The following is a 20761-nucleotide window of genomic DNA, read 5'->3' on the forward strand; positions in this document are numbered from 1 at the left end:
TTGTAATTCAATACTTTTGTTTTGTACAACTTGACAAAAGTCTGACAGAAGTTCCTTCAAACATAAAAGAGTCCTATATAAAATGTTGATAAGGTTGCGGCCCGCCATTTGACTGGCGTTTTTAATTGCTGCCCACGGCCTCATGTAAGTTGGAAACCCCTGATTTAGATCATGTTTTCCATATTACGATTGCTTCTAATATCTTGAGGGTCGAGAATCCGTCGAAGAAAAGGCATGTTCATTCAGAGAAAACACGTTTCTGTGTCTGATTTCAAACATAGTGTGCACTCAATACTTACCATATATAAGATTAGGCCTTTGCCTCATTAAGATGAGTTCAAGTACGTGAAAATCTGATCATTAGATCAAATGTTATTCAGAGTTTACGCTTCTTTTTTTTTTTTTTAAATTTTGAGCATGCACATTAAAACTAACATATATTATTAAAAATATGTATTAACAGTGATAGTTACGGTCTCATATTTCTAACCTTTTAAATACTCGAAATAATTCGCAATCTTCTATCTCAGTGTTTCCCAAACTTATGACTTTTGTGTACCCTTTCTAAATTTTTCGTCATGCTGTGTACCACTAATAAAAAAATTAATGTATTTTTTACCATAAAAAANTCATTAAGATGAGTTCAAGTACGTGAAAATCTGATCATTAGATCAAATGTTATTCAGAGTTTACGCTTCTTTTTTTTTTTTTTAAATTTTGAGCATGCACATTAAAACTAACATATATTATTAAAAATATGTATTAACAGTGATAGTTACGGTCTCATATTTCTAACCTTTTAAATACTCGAAATAATTCGCGATCTTCTATCTCAGTGTTTCCCAAACTTATGACTTTTGTGTACCCCTTCTAAATTTTTCGTAACGCTGTGCACCACTAATAAAAAAATGAATGTATTTTTTACTATAAAAAAATTGCACAAAAGTTATAAATCACAACTGGCTGTTGACAACACTCATTATTAGCTGTTAACTCTGAAAAAAATAGCTAATAGAAAAATATGTAATCGTAAATTTTCATGGCTAGCTTTGTTCTTAAATAAAATTTGTTGAAATTTTCGTTTGTTGCAAGATATTTTGCATAAGAACGCGTACCACCGCTAAATTGTTCCCGTACCCCTAGGGGTGCGTGTACCACATTTGGGAAACACTGTTCTATCTCAATGGATGGCTTTTAGAATTTTTGGGGACAAAATGTATTATCGCGGAATTATTCCATTCAAATATGTAATTGAAGGGTGATCGGGATACATATTTAATAATAGAGCATTTTTTATCTTATATGATTTTTAAGTATTCTATTCTAGATGTATCTCCACCTGTTATCCATTGTCCTAAATCTATAACAGTTAAAACGGACTTTTCCAAAAGCACTGCCTCTGTTTCTTGGGATTTGCCCGTCGCACAAGACAATATTTTCGTCAGTTTCGTGGATATTATAGAGCCCAGACACATAAGGAAGATGCCGCATTCTTTCCCTATTTCCACTACGAAGGTTGTCTATAAAGCAGTGGACAGCGTCAATCTGACAAACACGTGTTCATTTAACGTTACTGTTATCGGTAAGTTGTCGACTCTTCGATTATTATTGTTTTTAACGAAAGAAGACATCCACATGAAGTGCTGTTTACCCTTGAAAATATTAAATTTTCGAAAAACATCATTACTTAATGTTTCAGCGAACTATTTCGTACATAGGTTACTGTGAATGACAGAAATGGGTAGTTGTTGACTTCCACCGGTGAAAAGTTGACAATCAAATAGTCGCTTTGGTAAATGTCCGAAATATATAATAGATCTAGTTAATTGCCACGGTCCGGTATATATTTGCCCAGTATGACTTACATTAATGTTTTTTAAGGTTCAGTGCTACTGCCCGGTATGCCCTACGACAATGTTTTTTTAAGGTGAAGTGCCACTGCCCAGTATGCATTTAACCGGTACTCCGAACACTGCTGTTTCTTCTAATCTATCCTCAACAGATAGTAAAATATCGAATCAATATAATAATATCAACGAATAAATTAATATCAAATCGGATATAACAAATATTTCAGACATTCACCAAAACGACTATGTAATTGCTGACATTCAGCTTTGAAAGTCGACATTCTCTTGATTTCGGTAGTTCACTGCAACATATACATTGCACGTAACTGTAAGTGCAATCCATATCTTCCAACTACAGTCAAACCCCTCTATAGTGAACATGGTTTATAGTGAACTCCCGGATAAAGTGAATGAAATGTTTACTCCAGTGTCTTGCTATACACATATAATATTATTTTTTGTGGATATAGTGAGCCAAATGAAGATAGGAAATTGGATTCTATGATCTTTTTTCAGTCTTTGACTGATTTTTTTTCTTCATTTTTTGGTAAGTTAGAAATTTTTATGTAAAATACATATACCGATTTATAAAACCATCTATTGATTGGAATGTAGCCATAAGCATTTTTTCTTGTTTGCTTCTTCTATCTCAGTTTCCCATTCCTAGATTTTTTGTCCGTAAGACGAAGAGTAATAAAAAATAAAAGTTAACTCATTTTTCGTTACTACATATTGTTTTTTAATCATTTTTGTCATTCTTTTTATGAGTCATTTATTTAAATAATGTGTCATAAAAGGGAGCAGTTCGGAAAAATTAGTTAAAATTGTCTGCAGTACGGATATAGTGAAAACCTGGTTATAGTGAACCGAAATTTCGGTCCCTTGAAGGTTCACTATAGCGGGGTTTGACTGTAATACGGCACTTCTGTGGAATAAGAAGTTATTTCTCTAGTGCTCTGCAGATTACTACAGCTTCAGCAGATTTTTTTCTCTTCATGAAAATCAAAAAGCTGAGTGAAAAGAATTAAACCACCGCTGGAATTCAAACCCGGTTCGCCTCACTGAAAGGGAACTCTATCCCCTGAGTCATAATGGCTCAAGCCATCTTATTTTATAATTTTATAACCGTCGTTGAACAGCCGACCCATTTGTGGGTTTACGACAACTAATGTTCAATTCCGTAGCCGTGTAATTTTGAATCAATCCGGAAGACAAGGAAACTCCTGGATTAGTACCCCCAGAGGTACGATTTGTTATAGGAACGTGGAGGACTTCGAGACTCGACAGATTTAACGTGCATCAGTTACCATTTACTACACAGGGAATCTTCGGCTGGAGAGGATCGAACCCAAGGCCACTTGGACATAGGTCCTGCTGATAGCTGCTTCCTGCAATGTCTCCCGAGTTGGCCGAAAGAGGCGAAAAATCAGGTTTGCCGGTCAGAATTCTTCTGAGCCTTATATGCGCTCCATATGTTTGGAAATTTAAGAACACAGCAGAAAATGTTCTGGATCCATAATTTATTTTAAAAAAAACTTGATTACCTGAAAAAACCGGATTGTCTAAACTGCATAAATGCATGGTAAAACAGGAACAATTAAAAATAACCTTTACTTTATGTGCATCAAGAGAAGGAAATCAAATCTTTGATTGCTCGTTTCTCAAGTAGAGTCAATGATGGAATATAAGAGTCCATTCTGGCAACTGATTCAGTTGGGCTGGCTGTTACGATTGATAAGTTAAAGGTGCAAGGCTCAGTCATAAAAGTAATATTAGAAATTTAGGCGCAGGCCAAAAGGTTGAAAACTGAGGGCATTGTGATAGCATCATCACAGTACCATTTTTAAAAACGTTGGCATAACACGATGGCGCATGTAAGGGATCACAATAGCAAAAGAAGTTCCCTCACGTCCTATCACAGCAACACGTATAGTTTGTCTACGGTAAGAAATCCCCCCCCCCAAAGTCTGAGGACGTCTGCTGCCATGTAAACAAGAATTTCGCATTTCAGGGAGGGCAGCTTCTCTTCACTGTGGGGCTAATACAATAGACCGAATAAAAAGATTCCCTTTCTCTCAAGGACCCGAGCCAAAACCGTCCTAAGCAATGACCCTACACCCCTACTTGAAATAGTTATACCTCGTTACCATAGTCACTGCCATAGGTCTAGACGAATGCCTAGGGTAGTTCTTACTTCATACAAACTTTAATGAAATTATTGGATCTTGATTGAGAAGTTATGTCGCATCTTCCATATACCACGACCTAGCTCTATCGAATTATCATTTATTCCAAAACTTTTTAAATGGTAAATCTCATTAATAAGATCTCAAATCAAATCTTAGTATGGTGTTTTGCTCACTTAAAGTTCTGTAAGTTTTAAATATTACCATAATCATGACAAAAACTTATCGAACAGAATGGAAAATATTTGACTGATTAAATTTCATTCTTTTTGTCAAAGAATATTGAAAGGAAAAGAAGTCCAACTCTTCGTAACTGACTCTACTTGGTGTGGAACGCTAAACCAGAAAAACAACTTACAGGATGAGCAACATACTCAGATTTAGCAGAGTGTCATTTGAACTAAGATCCAGCGCATGCGCACAAGAAGCACAGTCACTAGGTACGTCACCTGTGAAGCGACTGTTGGACAACTCTTCATGCACGCTGCCTCCCGCCAACCGCCATCTTATTCTTTCTTTCTATGTTAAAATGTGTTAGAAGATTTAACCGACGTTGCCGATAACAGCCAACCCAATTTTCGATTTACGACTACTAATGTTCAACTCCGTAGCCCAATCCAGAAGACAAGGGAACTCCTAGATCAAGCATTGGGAGAAATTTGCATCGTCATGAACTTTTTGATGGAATAACCCTCATTTGCGTAACATGGAGAGGAGGACCACGAAAACCTCCAACGGTTAAATCGAAGACATGGGGATTCAAACCCATGATCCGTCTACAAAGGAAGATATTTTAAGCCAGCATTGTGGTCGGTACGATCCGGATGCGAAATTTGGAATCGACCAGCCATCGCTGGGATTCGAACCCGGCTCACCTCATTCGAAGGCGAACGCTCCATCCTCTGAACCATCATGGCTCAAAACAAAAGAAATTTTAAAGCTGTTGAGTGAATTTATTGAAGCTTGTTTGTCCTGTAATAGTTTATAATCTGTTTCGCAACTATGGGTACAACTTGAGCATTAACTTCTCAAGGAGGTGAGCCAGTCGAATACTAGGCGGAGCTAGTTGATATGAATTCTGTTTCCGGATCATACCGACCACAATGCTGACGCAAAATACCCTTAGTGGTAGACGGAATGCCTATGTCGTCTGGTTAGCCGTGAGAGGATTTCTAGCTTTTCCTCTCCAAGTAACGCAAATGCAGGTTAGTTTCATCAAAAGTCCTCCACGAAGGCTAGTTTGCTTGATCCAGGAATTTCTTTGCCTTCTGGGTTAGGTTCAAACTTACTAGGCTACGAAGTTGAAAATTGATAGTCTTAAACTTAGAATTGGGTCGGCCTTTCAACAGACGTTATAAAACAAAATAAAATGTAAATACACGTTTTGTCAAGCGATATAATATAAATCAAATGTATTCTTATGAGTTATTAAGCAGAAAATACATTACTTAATAATTCTATTTTAGATAAAGAGCCTCCATCAGTATTATTCTGTCCATCTGATATAGAGTTATTCAGTGAAAACAACGCTGAAATGATTGTTAGCTGGAATGAACCAGTATTTAATGTGAGTATTGCCTTGTAGTTGTTGCCGTTGACCATTAAGCAGAGGGGGTGAGACTATTCTTGTTCACAGTGACGCCATCTATGGCTAAGAATTCGAGTTCTGCCACACACATACGTCACGCCTGTTTATAGGGCGGAGCCATTTATGCATCCATTCATTTGTTCACAGATCGTAATTTTGACCTGAACCAGAGAACGATCCATCTCCAATTCAGCACCCCCAGAGGTTTATTTTGATATGAGAACGCGGAGGACATTGGTGACCCGACAGATTTAACGTGCACCAGTCACCATTTACTACACCGGGAGTTTTTGGCCGGCTGTATTCGAACTCACGTTCGAATACAGCCGGCCTGCGCATATTTACATAAATAAAATGAATAATGCATTTTATTTGTTATGTTTTTAGTATAATTATTATAAATGTGCTAAAAGTTACCGAATCACTTCAAATAACCTAGAAAAGCAATTGTAACTGAAATATAAAATAGTTATTTTACTTTCACGTATAACAACATATTTGCTTTCTTTCCCGCTGAAAAATTTTGAAATTTTGTATGTCCGTGAAACGAAACAGAATATGTACTTTCACTGTACTCTGTATGTTCCACGATTAGACGCTTTATCTTCTTGAAAGCTCTAATGAGTGTGCTAAGTGTAAAGTGTGTTAAACAATCATATTACGAACCTGTAAATATTTGTATAATTTTGTGAATATTCTTTATGTTTCTAAATATCTCAAACGAACCCTAAATAATCAGTTTAATAAGAAATTTTGCAAGAAAATAGTATAATTCTATCGTAATTAAGAGAGTATATAATGCTAAGGTTCCATCGTAATATGAAATGATGCTTTTTGGAGAATAATATGCTATTTTTAAAACTGCTGGAAGTTTGCAACTGTTACTCTAGACTGTTAGGTCAAGTTTTAAGTAAAGTTTTAAAGACAGCGCTGTCTACGCTTATTTCAAAAATAGCGCAAAACGTCGATATGGAGAAGAGCCACAGTTTTGTGAAAATAAAAAGCGTTTGTGGTCTAATTTTTTTAATCTTTAAAAACTTACTCCAGTGCTGCATTACCTGGGCTTATAAAAATAAGCCAAAACGGGGAATACGGCAATACTTTTGATAATTTTCGTCAACTTGGAAAATCTCGCCAAATTGGTGATCTCTAAAAAAGTTTTAATGCTTTTAAAATATTTAAGTTTTTTGCTTGTTCTAAAGCTTAGATAATTCTTCACGGCAAAATTATATATATAGTTTGAAATCATCACATCACTTCAAGTGTAAGGCACTTAAACTATGGTTTTTTTTTTCCTTGGCGACAGAGCTTCGAAAAAAAGCGCGAACGTATTTCCTACGAAAGATTTGATTGGCGACAGTTGGACTACTTGGTGATTATATGACCATTTTGGTATCAAAATAATAATTCTGGAAGCTTCAAGTTTCAAAGCGATAACACCGATATTTACTGAGTTATACGAGAATCGTCTGGAATTGTATCGAAAATTTCGGGATTTCGTCGCTAGGCCTTTGTAAACAAGAGCGTGGCTTTGCCTGTGATTGCAGTAGCGTTCGGACCTTCGGAGGTTTTGAAGCTTGTATTTTGTAGTACAGCACTGATATTTGATATGTAATTGAGTGCTGCAAATAGCTACATTTTTAGATAGTTTCCAATACAAAGCTCCAGTCTAAATACCTGTTAAAATTTATCTCCGATCCAAACGAACTCCTGTGCTGGGAAAATGGAAGCACATTTGCATACATTTTGATTTTGCATTACTATGGAAACAAGGTTGCACCTTAGTAAAGTTACTGCAAACTCATACTTAGTTTAATGTAACCTTGAAGTATAAGACTCCATCTTACTAACTACATTCATAACCGTATTCTGAGAAATGTAATTCATGTGAGTTTAATCTGTTGTTATCAGAGCATATATAATTTACTTATTTCCATTTTTTCTGTTTTTTATTTTAATCAGGATAATTCTGGAAATTTTACTTTGACACCTCCAAATAAGAAGAGCGGTACTGGATTTGCATGGGGATCACATGATGTAATATCCTACAATGTTACAGACCCGTCAGGGAATAAAGCGTACTGCAACTTTACAGTGACTGTAAAACGTAAGTGCATTTTAGAAAATCCTCCACAATTAAGGTAGAGGTTAAAAAGACGTTTAAAAATCAAGTTGAGATTTAAAAGTCTAGCAAACGAATTGTTTTTAAAAATCTAAAAAGGGAATTTTCACTGCATAATAAAACTAACTAAACAAAGAAAAAAAGTTCTACTTGCAACTGATGAGTTAGCAACGTTTTATTTAATTTTATTTTATAACAGTGGTTGAACCAGGGCTAAAGAGAATACAAGGGCTAGTTCACTCCGCTCTTAGAACTGAAGCTACGATTTCCCTCCTCATGACGTCACTGTGTCCACAGATCTCGGAGATCGCAAGCAAAGATATGATAACTTTGCATCTTTCTCTTGTAAAAATAAGTTAGACTTTTTCTGGTTATTAGCCTTCAAACTTTACGTAATTAACACATTATTTCCGTTCATAAACATAGTTCAAAAAAAACTTTCTTGGTTATTATATTAAAAAAATACCATTTTAAACTTATAAAAATGTTTTGCTAGTTGGTGAAAATGACACGATAAATACTTTATTTTAAAAAGTTCAGTTTTAACTTTAACTATTAAGAAAAATGAAGGCATATATCGACACTTTTTTTATCTACATATTCTTTTATAAAGATAAGTTAAGTTAAATTTAGAATCCCTGATTTTAAAATATGTCGTTAATAGCAATTTGTTCATACTTAATCATTAGGAAACATCAACCTTAAACGCTAATTACTGAAACAAAATAATAATTTAGGTTCATAATGACATTAGAAATTTTACAATTGTTTATAGACATTTAAATTTACGATGATATAATTTATAGATATTTAAATTGAAGAGAATATAATTTTTAAAAAAAATCATAAATATTTAGAATAACTACATTAAAAAATATGTTATGAAATTAGGAGAATTTCAACTATATACTATATATTTTATTTATACTTTTTACTTACATTTTAATTTTCTTTGACTTTATCTATTTTTTAATTCTTTTCACCTGCCTTTCTTTATGAAGTAACGAGGCGGTTTCTATTTAGATAATGAATTTTTATAAAAGTTCTTTACGACAGAATAAACGTATTGCTGTTTTATATTAACTGTGTCATTTCGGAATCCATTCTTTACATAGTTGTTCATTTACTTTAGGGAACACGCGAAAAATTATACTTTTTCCTTTTGTTTTTATATCAGAATTTTTGCAAGTTGCAATCGCGCAAACTGGCATTTCGATAATAGTTTTAAATTCTTGTAAATTCACTGCAAAAACTGAGGAAAGTCATTATAGAAAATAACAAATGCCTTACAATATCTCGCAAAAAGAAATGATCCAATATTAGTTAGAGCTAGTAAGGCCAATTGCTCCGTTCTTGAAGTAAAAGTGTGAGCTTTGCGCCAAAGTGACGTCACTAGAGTGACGTCGGAGGATCGGCGCGGCGAGAGATACTTCAAAGGAGTGAACCAGCCCTTCTATTCTCTTTAGCCCTGGGTTGAACAGCCGACTCAATTTTTTGGATTTACGACTACTAATGTTCAACTCCGTAACCTTGTAATTTTGAGCTCCTGGATCAAGTATTGGAGGAAATTTTTCTTCGTGGAGGACTTTTTTTATGGAATTAACACGCGTTTGCGTTAGATGGAGAGGAAAACCACTAACGGCAAGGAGCGTCTAACCCATGATTCGCTTACCACTGAGGACATTTTGCGGCAACACTGTGTCGGTGCAAGTCGGCTGCGGAATTCGTATCTACCAGCCATTGCTGGGATTTGAACCTGGTACACCTCATTGGAATGCAGACGCTCTATCCTCTGAACCATCACGGCTCACATAATCAAAGATGGTGTCAATTTTTAAGCAAAAACTGAAGAAAACTATTTCTATGAATCAAGGTAAGTTCTACTTACGCCGTTCTCCAGGACTGCCACTGTTAGTTAGAGGGTAATAAATATCAATTTGTAAAGTTATAAAAGACTCTAACATGTTTTATATACAATCACTTTAATAATAACGGAATTAGAAAACACAAACAAAAAGAAGATAACAATTAAGTTTCAATCATTTACGGAGCTAAAAAAGCTCACTCGACATCATAGAGATCTTAACATCAACTGGTGGCGCTGTGGGCGCACCAAAACAACATGCGCAGAAGACAGCTATAGTGGGAATTCTCGACAGATGGTTTACAGCTCAAGTTATACAACTTTTTTGGTAAAAATGCTTGTTAAGTTGATATCACTCATAAACTCAAAGCATAAAAAACAATAATAAAACAAATGCACGTTTAAGACAACGCGTGATTTTCATTTTGTGGCGAAGAAAAGTTAACCGAACTTATTAGCAAAATATAAATCTTTGCCTTAATCTAGTTCAACATCAAAGGAGACAAAAGATTTTCTTTCACACTCAATAACGAGCACATCTCGTAACGTTGTACTACTACAGGCAGTACTTATTTCTTTGATGCGAAGATTGAGGCAAATGCTTACATTGAAAATGAAACAATAAAGAGTCTATTTATTATTCTAAGAATCAATCACGCGTTGAAAAATGGGAAAGTTAGAATGTGTAAAAATAATTTTCAATTTGCTTATAGTATCAGTAGCAATCGTCTGTTTTTGGCCTAGTTTTGACTAAAGAGTTCCGTAGTCAAAATTCTTGATGGTTCTTTTAAAGCATTTTGATGGTTTATGTTGGTTCCATTGCGATTCGTGATGGAACCAACATAAACCATCAAAATTTTTTGCGATTCGTGATGGTCCAACCTCATTTGATGGTCATCATCATTCAATATTTTATATTATGCGTTCATGGTTTTTCATATGCCAACAAAAATCCATCACTCCATGATGGAAAATGCTACTTTAATATTATGATTAACCATCAAGAGACGTTTGATTCTCATGGACCAACAATCCGTGATGGTCCATGATAATTTACTGGGAATTCTGTTGGTTCTCAGGAATATACTATCAAACCAATTTTATTTTTTTTAAAGTTGGACCATCATAAATCAGTCCAAATTCCTACATTGGGATGATGGTTGTCCCTGATAGCTCCAACATTTGATTTATAAGATACTATGATGAAAACTCGTCATGGTCCATGGTGGTTTAATAATAATTATTGCTGGTTCAGCAAGAATATACCATCAAAACAATTTTTGATGGTAGTTCTTGATTGTTCCAACATTTTATTTCTAAGAAACTACGGAAATTTCTTATAGCAATTTCTTATAGCACTTATTATTATGAGCAAACCATTAATACAAGTTGCTATTTTTATGTTGGACCATCATAAAACAGCCCGAATTCCTACATTGGGATGATGTTTACTTATCTTGGTTACCATCAAAAATATAGTAGTTCAGGATGGAATTAATGATGGTTACCATGTCAAGATTATGTTGGTTTATCAATGGGAAACCATCAAAAATTTTGACTCTGGTTTCTATTAACTGTTCCCCTCAATCATACATTCAAATATGAAGCGTATCAACTGATGCAAAACGGTTTTTAAAATGTATCAAAAATGAAATTTTTTTCTCTATTGAATTACTGAATAAGTTACCTGATTAAATTCTAATAAGTTTTAATCATTATATATTAAACTGAAGTTATTATTAATCTTTTGAATTCAGGTACGAACATTCTAATCATTGTAAATGTAAGATCCGGCCAGATTTTTAAACTATGTTAAAAACCATACTCTAAAAGCCTGAAACAGTTGATTCTGCTTACCGTAAATTTCAAATGACTATGTTACAGTGAATGACCAAAATCAAGAGAATGTCGACTTTCACCGGTGAATGTCAACAATTACATAGTCGCTTTGGTAAATGTCCGAAATATTTGTTATATCTGATTTGACATTAATTAATTCGTTGATACTACTATATTTATTCGATATTTAAATATCTGCTGAGGATAGATTAAGAGAAACATCCGTGTTGGGTATACCGGGCAAATGTATACCGGGCAGTGTCACTTAACTAGAACTAGTATATATTTCGGACATTTACCAAAGTGAAATTGTCAACATTCACCGGTAGAAGTCAACCACCAAACGTTTCGGTCATTCACAGTAACAACTATAAAAATATTTAAAATGTGTGCTTATGTTTTTATACATAGCCTATCCATGTCCATATTTTAAACGTCCATTGAACGGGATGGTCACTTGTGACACATGGCAGCAGGGCCGTTTATGCAGCGTTCAGTGCAACGAGGGTTATCACTTTGCTTCTAAAGAAGATGTTCCAGCTGTGTTCGAATGTTTACAGACTGGCAGCAGTTCGACGAAAACAGGAAAATGGGTCCCATTCCAGTTACTAGATGTATCATTTAAAATGCCCGTACCTGATTGCACAAGTGAGTCAATTTCTTTAAAAAAAAATCTTTTTTGTCTAGTTATTTGAATCTAAACAAACCGTTTCACACACAGAAATACAAAAGATGAATGTTGTGAATGCTTCAATCGATCTCAGCTTTCCTGTCAATGATTGCAGTGAAGAAGCTATCAACAAGATGAAGAAAAAGTTCCTTCGAAATCTCAAAGTAATTCTTTAAGTTTTTTTAAGGCTCTTTAATTCCTTTCATTGGTCCAATGAATTAAATTCTACGGATTATCAGGGAATAGAGCATGTGTCTTCCAATGAAGTGTACCGGGTTCGGATCCCACCGATGGCTGGTAGATACAAATTCAACACCCTTCTCACACCAACCACAGTGCTGACGTAAAATATCATCATTGATAGACGGATCATGAGTTAGAGTCCCCTTGCCTTCAGACTAAACGTGGGAGTTTTTCGTGGTCTTCCCCTTCATGTAACGCGAATGCGGGTTAACTCTATCAAAGAGTTCTCCACGAAGGCAAATTCCTTCCAATACTAGATGCAGGAGTTCCCCTGTCTTCTGGATTGGGTTCAAAATCACAAGACTATGAAGTTGAACATTGTGGTAAATCCGAAATTGGGTCGGTTGTTCAACGACATTTATAAAAAATTAAAAGGAAAAAAAAAACATGTGAAAGGTAAAAATTAATAACAAATAAAGAAGTGCTACAAACGTAAGAAATATATAAACGCAACAATAATAAGAGATAATCAAAAGTCTAAGACGACATGATTTCTAAATGATAACCAGAATATGAAAGTAAATAAAAAAAAATGTTCGCTCATTAGGTTATAAAGCAATTATTTAGTAAAAGTCGGAATCTCAAAACAAGATCGTTGCAAGAGAGAAATAGAAGTATGCTCACGTCCAAATTGGGACCCTGGGTGCCCCGTGCCCGTCACACAAGTGAGTGCCCCTGGAGGTGAGATTTTATGGAAAGATGCAATTTAATACTTTGTGAGTGTAATAATTAAAATAAATTATAATGTGAGTGTAATAGTTAAAATAAAATTTTATGGAGAAAAAAATTAAAAATGGTAAATTTTTACTATAAAATAAATTAAAGGCTTCATCAATTTACCTTAATTTTTGTTATACNCCCTTGGAGGTGTGATTTTATGGAAAGATGCAATTTAATACTTTGTGAGTGTAATAATTAAAATAAATTATAATGTGAGTGTAATAGTTAAAATAAAATTTTATGGAGAAATGAATTAAAAATGGTAAATTTTTACGATAAAATAAATTGTAAAGCAGTCATGTCAAAGATACTGCCCGCGGGCCACATCCGGCCCCCGGTTCGTATCAATACGGCCCGCGATCACGATGTGTCACAGAAAGAAGAATCGTGTTTTTTAGAGCTTTTATAGACCTCACTCGATTAAAATGTGCACACTACATTTATAAGTAATTTCACGGGCAGTGTGTGCCTAGACAAGCGAGAGAGAGAGACAGTCACGCTATTTCTTAGCAACAAGCGGAATCTTCGAATGGAATATACTTAGCAGCCCAACTACGGATGGCGCTCCTGCCATGGGTGGCAAATATTCGGTTGTTGTAACTAAATTAAAACAGAAAACATTAGGGAATTTTGTGGGATTTCCCTGTATAACTCATCAGGAATCATTGGCATCCAAATATTTAAAAATGGACCATGTCATGAAACTTATAATTAAAATAGTAAATTTTATAAGGAGCAGAGGACTAAATCACCGACAGTTCAGGCAGTTTTTACAAGATTTGAATTGTCCCTTATTTCACCGAAGTTCGTTGGCTCAGTCGAGGAGTAGTTTTAGAAAGATTATCTCCATTACGTGACCCCATTCATGCTTTCATGTTAGAAAATGGCAACCCAATTGATTATGACAATGACTGGTGGATTGATTGTGCCTTTTTGGTAGATATGAATTAACACTTGACTGATCTGAATGTAAAGTTACAGGGTAAAAATCTGATTGTCACTCAAATGTATTCATGTATTCAAGCCTTTGAAACAAAGTTGAGGCTGTGGGAAAATGAGGTAAAAAATCAAACTTTGGATCATCCCTCATTTAAAATCATTTGGCACAGTGAGCCAAAAAAAAATTGGATCAATATTCTCAACTTCTGCAAAATCTGATCACGGAATTCAACAATCGTTTTGAAGACTTCCACAAAATGAATGAAACTGAATTCCCAGTTTTCAACAATCCATTCAATTTTGAAGCTTCACAGACACCAGTTCATTTGCAAATGGAGTTGATAAATCTTCAATCGGACAGTAATTTGAAAGAAAAATTTAGAAAGGTTAACGCTCTTACATTTTATACACAATATTTCAAGAGTTGTATAACTACCCGGAATTAAAAAAGTATGCAGCACGCATTCTGTGCATGTTTGGTAGCACCTATTTATGTGAGCAGATGTTTTCCGTTCTGAAAATAAATAAGAACAAACATCGCGCAAGACTTACGAATGAACATCTCCAATCAATTCTTAAAAAAATTATAACAAATATGAAACCGGACATCAATGAGCTTGTCAAAAACAAGAGAAGTCAGGTATCTGGATCCTCGAGCTCAAAATAATTACCATCTTTTATAACTTTAATATGATTTTTAACAACCGTATATTATAAACTATATAATTAGATAAATCAAATTTTATAATATTTCAGTACATTTTTTTTTATTTGCATCTGGCCCGCCTACATATACTAAATTTAATATATGGCCCTCTGCAAAATTGAGTTTGACACCTCTGTTGTAAAGGCTTCATCAATTTACCTAAATTTTTGTTATACAGATCTCTGTTTAAGTAAAAAATTGGGATTTTGAAAAATTTTCTGGTTGGTGTCCACCTTTACTATTTTGTGGGTTAAAAATTTTCTGCATTTTGAATATTTGCCATTTAAATTTATTTGTATTCTTATTTAAATTGAAATACTTACCTATTTGTGCAGCCTTTTGATATGTTGCTTCCTGGATTTATCTGCCCCGCTGCTGATAGTTGCCTTCCAGAAAATGTACGCGTAGAATGCGTACCCGATATCTCAAGGAAGAAGAGAAGTAAGAGAAGTACTGAGAATCTTCTAAAAATATCGTTTGATGTCAAATTGCAACCCTCTGTAGAATTGGATGACAATGTGGAGAATAGTGTAAGTTTCCGTTTCTTAATTGTTTTAATAAAAAAATGAGATCAAAAGCACGTTTATAAAATTTTTTTAGAATGCTTCTATTATTTTAAATTTTTGTTCGTCGAATTCTTGGCTATAGATGGCGCCACTGAAAAACAAGAAACGCACACTCTTAAATTTGCTCAGTTTCACCAAGCAGGCTTGCTAATATGGCATGTTGCATTAGAAACAACAACAGCAACATAAATTTTTGAGGAGATTTTACACTAAAAAAATTCAGGCAAAATATGTATGTAAAATTAACGTATATAAATACATAAAAAAAAAATAGTTTTATTTACGCATATTTTATCGAAATCTCTTTACTAGGTAAAGAGAAAAATACTCTATTTTTCTCTTTACTAGGTAAGGAGAAAAATACTCTATTTATGCAAATTATTTACGTTGATTGCTTCGTTATTTGAACATTAATTTTGCGTAGATAATACTTTCGCTAAAAAAACGTGAAGGTCAAATTATTGCAAAAAATGGATATTAAATATAAGTGAAATTAACATAGATAAGTGCGTAAAAATATCTTTTATTTATGATATTTTTACTAATTATTTACGTTAATTCCTTAGTTATTTGGACATTCATTTTGCGTAATTTATGCGCATATTAAAAAAGTAAAATTTTCGTAAANTCTTATTTAAATTTTTAATAGACTTAATTATAGCCAAAATTTTAACCTTTTTAAAGGGATATCAGTTTTAGAAATTTTATCTTAAGATTACAGCACATTTCTAATAGGTTTAACGAATTACATGTCATTTATTTGAATTCAAATTTATTTTAATGACTTAGTATTTACTAAAAAGATGTAATTTTTTTTAAAAAAAAGGTTGTCGTATGGATTTGAATGATTGTTTTGAATTCTTAGAATTTTGTGCATTTGCACTGTACCTAAGCTAGAAGCGAGTGAAGCGAGCTTGGTTTGCGAAGCAAACCATATAAGATTGCGTAGCAATTTTCGGGGGTTGGCGAGCGTCAGTGAGCAGGGGGCGCAGCCCACTAGTAAGTGAAATTAACATAAATAAGTGCGCAAGAAAATCTTTTATTTATGATATTTTTACTAATTATTTACGTTAATTCCTCAGTTATTTGGACATTAATTTTGTGTAATTTATGCGCATATTAAAAAAGTAAAATTTTCGTAAAACTTAAGCGTCAAATTATAGCAAAATATGGATATCAAATATAAGTAAAATTAACGTAAATAAATCCGTAAAAAACACTCGTTTTATTCACGTATATTTTATCGCCATCTTTTTTCTCGGTAAAAAATGCGTACGCTATTTGTATTGATTATTTACGTCGTTATTAATTTTGTTTTACATTAATTTTGTGTGAATTATACGCATATTAAAAACGTAAAATTTACGTCAAACTTAAAAGTCAAATTGTAGCTAAAAGTAGATATTAAATTTAAGTAAAATTAACTTAAAGAAATACATAAAAAAATATAGTTTTATTTACGCATATTTTATCGAAATTTTTTTACTTGGTAAGAAAGCATAAGCAATTTGTATTAATTATTTATGTCAATTCTTTTGTTGGTCGGACATTAGTTTTGCGGATCATAGTCTACGTATATTAAAAACATAAGTTTACGTGAAACGTAATGGTTTACTTATAGTAAAAATGGATATGAAATATAAGTAAAATTAACGTAAATAAATTTGTAAAAAAAAACTCGTTTTATTTATGTATATTTTATCAAAATTATTCTACTACATTTAAAAAAAAGAGTTTGATATTTTAAATTTTGTTGATTGGACATAAATGTTTTGTCCATTTTACCAATATTAAACACTTATATAAAGCTTTGTAAAACTTTATGTAAGACTTTAATGTCAAATTGTAGTAAAAGTAGACATAATTTAAATTACTTATGAAAGGTATTGATTTTACCTTTTTTCCCAAATATTTACGTACGTAAATATTTAGGTAATATCCAGGTACGTACACGCCCAAATATTTAGGTACTTATCATGCTACATGGGGGATTTTCCTTCTTACATATATCACCCTGTCTCAGAAAATTTACCTGGAAACGTTTTTCATTGAAATCTAAATATCGTTTATCCTAGAATAATTTCATACAAAATGTTTCTTAATAAAAATTATTAATATTTTATTATTTTATTGAACCAAAACAATTTAACCAATTTTATTTCAATAACCGAAAATATTTTGATTGGTAAGGTAAACAAATTTATCAATTAATTTTTAACTAGGTAATTTTTCAAGAGGAAATATAAAACTTGAAAAAAAATGGGTCAAACAGTTATTGAGAAATAAAAATTTAAAACTGCGACGATATCAAAATTAAAATAACTCAAAAACTACTTGGCCTATTTTGATCAAACTTTACATTTTGTTATTTAAAATTACGCACTTCAAATTAATAACACATATGGCATACTTTATAAAATTAAATTTTTTTATCATTATTCAATAAATTTTTAAATTTATTATTATTTTAAAATTTAAGCTATTTACTAAAATTATTCAAAAATTTCTTACTGCATAGTTTTGCAAAAAATGTGGAATGCTTTTTTTCAACCATTATTAAATGTTCCTAAGTAATAAACAATTATTAAAAATTATTTTTAAGCAGAATTAGCTTTGGATAAATAAATGTTATTATTGTTGTAAAAAATTTCTTGATTTGCAGAAAATATTCCATAGATGACGTAAAAAGCGTTAATATTCAGGATCCCAAACTTTCGAAGAGACTAAACAATTAGTATCAAACTTTTCAGATCCTCTCATTATTAACGATGAAAAAAACTCTAAATCCGTCTTAAAAAAAGGGTATAAGCAGTGCGCAAAAAGGACCACCCTGAAGTCCTAAATAATTTAAATTTAAAAATTTCGTATATTTAAAATTCAATTTCTCAGGAGCTATTCAACCAATTTCTCTCATAGTATGAATTTTTCTATGTAAAATTACAGTAATAAAAATGATGTAGAAAATTGTATACCTTGCAATTCAAAATATTTTCTACTATTAATGAATGAAATAACGTCTGCAGTAATTAATTAGCATATTTGAGGTCATCACTGCGAACCATTTAGACTGAGTCCTAGAACGTAAAGATCCGATCATTATATCAAAAGTTACTCAGGGTGTACCGTTTTTAATTTTGCGCAGTGAACATTCACGGAAAGTACGCTTTGGTGTGTGATTTTATAATTATTAATTAATAGTTAACACTAATTACTACATTTAAAGTCAGCTTATTTAGCTGGAGCACTTAGCACGGAATCATTAGAATAAACGTTATTCTGGGTGATCTCTCTATTTATTTTTGCCTCATTTCACATTCAAAATAGAAACAGACAGAAAACCAGTAATTTTTTTGTCATTTTGTCCCGTTGCAATTAAAGAAATTAAGAATTAATTATCTTATTTTAGGTCAGATCAGAATAAATAAAAGAAAGGAATTACTCAGAAGAAATTAGAAACAAATGAATTCGAATTATAAGCCTTCTCTCCTTAACATTAATTTATATAAGGTATCAACACCTAATAAATTGTTAACTCTTCACAACTTCAAGAAAAAAGCAATTCATTTCTTTTTTTGCTGCATCTCGTTTAGCTCAAAAGATTAAAAATGCTAGTTTTTAATTAGGTCGCACTATTAGCAGTCGTATCTTGCAGCCACTTTACTATTCCTAGACACACTATATCTATAAGTTTTCTTTTCTCCGAAAGTGGAGGGTGGTTCTGTGTGTATAGTTTAAAATAAATACCTTATGTCTTTTAAAAGATTGACGCAAATTCGATGAATCAGATATTGGAAGAAGTTCTTGCTGTTGCATCAGAGAATGCGAGAGAAGTTTACAGTATTCCATCCATCCAAAATCCGCAAATAAATTATCGCTTGGAAGCCATTTGCAGAGCAGGGCAACTGAGGATTAACGATACCTGCAGTAAGTATTTTTTTTTCCCTACTTATTCTCATAGTAATTCAAACGCATCTAGTGAGCGTGTTGCAAAAAAAGAAAAAAAAATTAATTGAATAAATAAATAAAACAAAAAAGCCAATTTTTACACGCTTTTTACTTAAACTTTTTTCTTAATTTTAATCGACCCTTTTGATGAATATGAATTATCTGTAAATTAAAGATGACAAACATCTAAAAAACTCGTGAGTTTCAAAATAAACCACTTACTTAGCAAAATATTTTTTATTTAAATAAAAATCATCCAAATCCATACATAATTTTTGCTATTTTTTTCAGATTAAAAATATGTCAAACTAATAAAAGATTAAAAATGTTACAATAACTTTTCAAACTGTAAAACAAAATAATAATAATAAAATAAAAGGTCGGAAATGCGTTTTATTTTTAAAAGAAAAACAGTAGTTTTTCTTCTTATGGGCATTTTGTATCAGTTTCTTAATCAGCATTGGGGATACTGAATGGCCAATATTTAACCGAACAGTCAGGAATAATTGTTAAGGCATATTAATAGTTATACAAATTTTAACGCAAAAAAGCATTATTTTATGTGCGATAAAGCTTAATAATGGCAGACATAATAGGGAGCCGAATGTAGAAAGAAACAGTACGCCTTGAATAACTTTTGTTCTATTTATCGGATGTTAAGGTATTGAGATTCAATCTTAATGGTTTAAAGGGGTGCCCTCACATATGTTACTTAATATAAGGCTAATATAAGACTATTGGCCTCAAGGTAGGCGATATTTTAAGTTACTAAATCATGATCAAAAAACATACTTTCTCTGAATAAACATACCTTTTTTCTTCGGATTTGTATTCCTGAACCTAAAAATGGTAAATCCCTTTACATTCATTTTACGTTTTACGTCATTCGCCATGCCACCAAAGATTTTAAGCGGTTTTGGAAAATTTCGGTAAACAATTGTAAAACTCGCTTATCCAAAGATAACTCTACGTAAAAAAATTTCTTTTTCATAAATAAATTTTAAAAAATAAATTTTAATTTTATTTTTTTAACTCGTAAAAAATAAATTTATATCTATTTTATTTAATAATATTCGAAAACAATTTGAATTGTAATGTATAAAAGTTTTTAGAATATTTTGAAAAAAGTAATTTTTTATACCAAAATGCAAAATTTGTATAAAATCTGTACCATAATTTCCGACTTTTTTTTTCTTTTGTTTTAAATTTTTAATTTGTTTATTTAAAGTTTGATTTCTTAGAAACTATTGTAACGATTTCTTTCGAATTTCCGATTTTTTTCTTCTTAAAGTTACATTCTTTAAAATGATGTTAAACTTCGTATATACCTCTTAATTCAATTTTTTTAGCATTTTTAAATAAATAATAAAAAATAATTAATAATTGCAAAAAAAATATTTTTGCGTGGAATTATTTTTGGATAAAGGAATTTGATAATTGCATGTAAAAGTTTTTTTGCTTAAGTAGTTCTAGAGATTAGGTACGCCAAAAGTAAAATTAACGTTAAGGGAACCAAATGTTCT

The 20761-nt window shown here is 32.3% G+C and overlaps 1 protein-coding gene across 1 annotated transcript in view; it reads left to right on the forward strand.

Moving 5' to 3' along the window:
* LOC107446464 (sushi, von Willebrand factor type A, EGF and pentraxin domain-containing protein 1) overlaps positions 1 to 20761 on the forward strand; it is an 80543-nt gene that overhangs the window by 23059 nt on the left and 36723 nt on the right. The window contains exons 9-15 of the mRNA XM_043053249.2: positions 1328 to 1582; positions 5503 to 5603; positions 7587 to 7731; positions 11861 to 12097; positions 12171 to 12283; positions 15063 to 15257; positions 19055 to 19217. Coding sequence (XP_042909183.1) covers positions 1328 to 1582; positions 5503 to 5603; positions 7587 to 7731; positions 11861 to 12097; positions 12171 to 12283; positions 15063 to 15257; positions 19055 to 19217 — 1209 coding nt within the window. The remainder of the gene's footprint in view (positions 1 to 1327; positions 1583 to 5502; positions 5604 to 7586; positions 7732 to 11860; positions 12098 to 12170; positions 12284 to 15062; positions 15258 to 19054; positions 19218 to 20761) is intronic.

This window comes from Parasteatoda tepidariorum, chromosome 3 (assembly GCF_043381705.1).
Source record: "Parasteatoda tepidariorum isolate YZ-2023 chromosome 3, CAS_Ptep_4.0, whole genome shotgun sequence".
Lineage (NCBI taxonomy): Eukaryota > Metazoa > Arthropoda > Arachnida > Araneae > Theridiidae > Parasteatoda > Parasteatoda tepidariorum.